Source organism: Nestor notabilis, unplaced genomic scaffold, assembly GCF_000696875.1.
Source record: "Nestor notabilis isolate BGI_N333 unplaced genomic scaffold, ASM69687v1 scaffold9650, whole genome shotgun sequence".
Classification (NCBI taxonomy): Eukaryota; Metazoa; Chordata; class Aves; order Psittaciformes; family Psittacidae; genus Nestor; species Nestor notabilis.
The window spans coordinates 21,357-25,837 of NW_009910628.1; the positions used below are offsets into that span (position 1 = coordinate 21,357).

The 4,481-nt window shown below is 40.9% G+C and overlaps 1 protein-coding gene across 1 annotated transcript in view; it reads left to right on the forward strand.

The window, feature by feature from the left end:
* LOC104402975 (proteasome activator complex subunit 4-like) overlaps positions 1 to 4,177 on the forward strand; it is a gene marked incomplete at both ends in the record, with an annotated part of 18,028 nt that extends 13,851 nt beyond the window's left edge. The window contains 5 exons of the mRNA XM_010010989.1: positions 119 to 384; positions 1,859 to 2,045; positions 2,715 to 2,804; positions 3,870 to 3,934; positions 4,027 to 4,177. Of these exons, the coding sequence (XP_010009291.1) occupies positions 119 to 384; positions 1,859 to 2,045; positions 2,715 to 2,804; positions 3,870 to 3,934; positions 4,027 to 4,177 (759 nt within the window). The remainder of the gene's footprint in view (positions 1 to 118; positions 385 to 1,858; positions 2,046 to 2,714; positions 2,805 to 3,869; positions 3,935 to 4,026) is intronic.
* Between the last annotated feature and the right edge of the window lie 304 nt (positions 4,178 to 4,481).

A 4,481-nucleotide genomic window follows, 5' to 3' on the forward strand; every position in this document is an offset into this window, starting at 1 on the left:
TTTTATTGCAGTTGTGTAATTTCAAGATACTGGCTCTATTATTTCTCTGTTGTACATTTAGCAGCTCTGATTCTGCTGCTGCTGAGTAACTGCACAGCATTTCTTGTATATTCAACAGAACAAACTGATGAAACTGCTTCAGAGGTTACCCAGTGGTGTTGTGAGAAGGCTGCATCGTGAGCGCTACAAGAAGATGACGTGGTTAACTCCAGTGCCCGAGAGCCATAAACTTACTGACCAGGATGTTACAGACTTTGTAGAATGCATTATTCAACCTGTTCTCCTGGCTATGTTTAGTAAAACTGGAAGCCTGGAGGCTGCTCAAGCCCTGCAGAACCTTGCACTGATGCGTCCTGAATTAGTAATTCCACCTGTACTGGAGAAGTAAGTTCTGCAGAAATATTCCAAATTCCCTGTTCCCTTCCCAATGGATAAATACATAAAGCAGTTGTATTAAATGATAAGCAATTTCCTTGCTGCAGTGAATGCTTGATGGGAAAGGAGCTGCTAATACACACCCCTGAGCAACCACCTGGGTCAGGACAGGGAGTGAGGGAGGACTTTGCTTTTTCCTTTTATTTGGTTTGGGTGTTTTGAAGCACCTGGCAAATGGAATAGTTCTGGGAGCTGTTCACAGCTTGTGCAGTATGGGGTAGTCCTCAGGTGGTTTGCAGTTCTGTTAGCACTGCGAGTGGATCAGCTGAAGAACCAACAGTGTCCCCTTTATTCACGAGCCACCTTCTACTTCCTCACTAGCTTTCAGCTGGGACAAATATGGATGATCATGTTGTGCGTTTCTGTAGTAAGAAGCAAAGTTTTATGTTTCTGGTTTGTGTCAGGGTATGTTACAGTTACGGATTGTTTAAAATGACTGTCGCTGCTTCTGAACTCATAAGCACATTGCTAAAGTACATGCCCATGTGAAATACTTAGTTTGTACTATTGCTAATGCCTTGGTGCCTGAAATTCCAAGAGAAGAATGTAACTCCTTCCGGCCCCAGTGGAAAGCTTTCTTCCTAGTCCCTGTCCTTGTTCCCCTTCTGTGCAGTCATTTGTACTTTTAACACCTCATATTGTAAAAACAGTGGAGAAATGAGTTTGTCTTGAGGAGAGCAGTGGACCCCTGTGTTGAGCATGACCATTACAGTTTGTTTGGAGAGCAGACTGAATGTCTGCTCAGAGTTCAAACTGTCACTGGTATGTTTGCCTTGGCTGCAGCTCCCAGTTGTTTTTGTTGAGTACCTGTAGATCCTTTGGATGATGTAGGGCAGGGGTAGCACTGTGACTCCTGTTTGAACTGCAGGTTGTGGATAACGGTAGGAAGAGTTATGCCATTTGCTAAAAAGTAGTGTAAAAAACCCTAAAAGGTTTAAAAAAACACAGTACTTTAACAGGTTTTTATTAAAAAAGCATGGACTTTAATGTAACGTCAAGCAATATATCCCTTTAGAGGCCATCAAGGCAGGTTTTCATGCTTGCCACGAGAACCTGTCGTGGTTTAAACCACGACAGAACCTTACACTTTTAAGTCCACAGCTTGTATTAGCTTGAAGTTCAAACACTAAAATCATCGTAGCTTTGGAGCTGGGAGCCCATGCTGTTATCAATTCCTGTGCTATAACTGCTGGCAAATTCTTTAATCCTGAATTTGTTGTTAATAGGACTAATCAAATGAAAGGATCATTTTCTATTAGAACAATGTTTATTCCATTGGAAGAAGATAAGAAAAAAATTGGGAACCATTGATGAGCTTTAATTTTTCTTGCAGAAATTTTGTACCTTTTCTGTAGAAAATAACGCTTGTGATGCACTTTACCAACATTATTGTTGCTAAAATAACTACTTTTAAACTTCACAGGACATATCCTGCACTTGAGACGTTGACAGAACCTCATCAGCTCACAGCCACCTTAAGCTGTGTGATCGGGGTGGCTCGCAGCCTGGTGTCCGGGGGGAAGTGGTTTCCTGAAGGTCCAACACACATGCTACCTCTACTGATGAGAGCATTGCCTGGGGTTGATCCAAATGACTTCAGCAAATGTATGGTGAGTGTAAATCCCACCTTTTTGTAGGGTAGTTAGCCAATTAGTTCACTCTCAGAGCTATTTTGTGTTCATATGAATAAGTAACTCATGCTTCCAGAAGTTCTTAGCCTGATTTTGTTCCTGCACAGATTTATTTGTAATAAGTTAATATCACAAACCTCTAACTTCTAATAATGCGATTGGCTTGCTGGACAATGCAAAGTGAATCATTAACACCAGATTGTGATGAGCGTTGTACTGGCTTTTTGGGCAGCACTAAAAACCAAGATAAAACAGATGTTCCAAAGCTCCTAGCAAATATTCCTGGTCTTTTAAGATCAATAGGAAGACCTTTATCACTGGGTTTTCAATGAATTAGGTCCTAAAAGCCCAGATCTTCAATAGGCTTTTAATAGGCTGTTTGAACACTATAAGATGATAGGGGTTTTGTAACTTTACAGTTCAGCACAAAGTGTTACTTAGAGAAATGATGGGGTTTTGCACAGTGCTGACTGGTAAGTTTTATCTAAGAAATCAGGAATAACTGAAGTTTTGGGGTGGAAGAATTAGCCTCTGGAATTTTTTTTTTGCTGTAATGATTTGCTTTAGCTCCCATACCAAACTGCAAGAGCTTTTCAGTGTGTAGAATGCAGTAGCACTTACTAAAGAGCTGTTTGCAACTCTTAACAGATTACATTCCAGTTCATTGCAACATTTTCTACTTTGGTGCCTTTAGTAGATTGTTCATCTGTATTGCAAGAAAGAGATGATCTTTCAGAGGTAAGTGCTGTTCAGTTGTAAAACTAAAAAGCTATTAAAAACTAGTTTTTAATTGAATTTCTAGTGCTGAAACGATCTCTTCACTATGGTAACAGATTTACTAATCTCTCTTGTACATGTAAAGCCAAGTTAAACAAAAATGCAACAAGGTAGGAAGATGTGGATCATGTTTGCTTCTGGTCCGTGTGGTAGAGTGGACATCAGCATGCATATTGGCCATGTATTGTTAGCATTGCTTCTTAGTCATAGGTTGTTGTAGAGCTAATGTTAAATTCAAACAGTTTAATATCAACATAATTTGTTGATATTGTAGCATAATTTGACTCTGAGCTTGCCCTGCTTTGAGTAGGAGGTTGGACCTCATGGTCTCCAGAGGTACATTGCCATCTACATTTTCTGGGTTAATAAAAGAGCAGCTCTGTTAGCATTAGGCTTTTGAAACTTCTGGTCACCATAAAACATTAAGACAGTGAAAATAATGAAGCTACATCTGGTTGCTACAAATGGGGCAGCAGCAGTGTCCACTTTGGTAGTTGCCCTCAAATGTCTTGTCCACTGCTAGAAGACTTCTCTGGTAGCTCAGAGAACAGATAGTAGCTACACATAGCCCAGATTCTGAGCTCTCAGCCACTGCAAGAAGGTTCATTTCGTTGCCCCAGAGCTGCAGCACTCAAAAACGAAGAGGAGTTTATGTGCTGAATGTTTAATGTAAATATGCCAGCAGAGCCAAGTCTGTCACCAGAGCTGGCACTTGCTGACCTCCTGCTGGAAAGGCGGATCAGTAGTAAAGCCAAAGGTTGTATCCATGGAGGCAGACCCGTTTCACCCCAAGAGGTCACTTGGCTAGACATCAAGGCCTGGAAATTGGACAGGACAGCAGAAAGCAAGTGTAGTTGTTTTGTGTAGTATACTTGAGACTATACAAACTTCAACAGGAAGTGCACTGTAGTCTGTCACTTAAAAATGGGAAGTGTTTTTGAAGTAGTTAATATAGGAAATAAACTTATATTGTGTTTTCATAAGAAAAGCCAACCTTTTATTCTGCTTTTGTGTTGGAAAATGTAGGTGGAAAGAGAATTGTGCTCTGCAACTGCTGAGTTTGAGGACTTTGTACTGCAGTTTATGGATAGGTAAGAGGCTACGGGTAGGTGAAAGCTTGGCATGAAGAGCTTTTAACTTTCAAGTTTTGCTTACTAACATGTTTCGTACTGTGTTTGTGTAGATGTTTTGGACTTATAGAGAGCAGCACGCTAGAACAAACCAGAGAGGAGACTGAAACTGAGAAAATGACTCACCTGGAGAGTCTGGTGGAGTTAGGGCTCTCTTCTACTTTCAGTACCATCCTTACTCAGTGCTCAAAGGATATCTTTAAGGTATGTAGACCATAGGCTTTCCATCTAACTCTGAAGCTTAATTCTTCCTTCCTTCATTGTCCTGTTGTGAACTTTCATGTTTAACCAAGGAAGGGGCTGGAGGGGGGAGTTTAGGAGTTAATGTCAGTGTGCTTTGTGATCATATGTACATCTGTACAAAGCTCTGCTTTCCTTTTCTCTCCCTCTACTACCACTTCTTCAGCTGGGCAAAGAAGCTGTTCAAGGAGCTGTGTGGCTAATGGGATCAGAAAAATGATCTAGATTAAAATAACTCTGAGGGAAGGGGGTGGAGAAACGGAGTTCT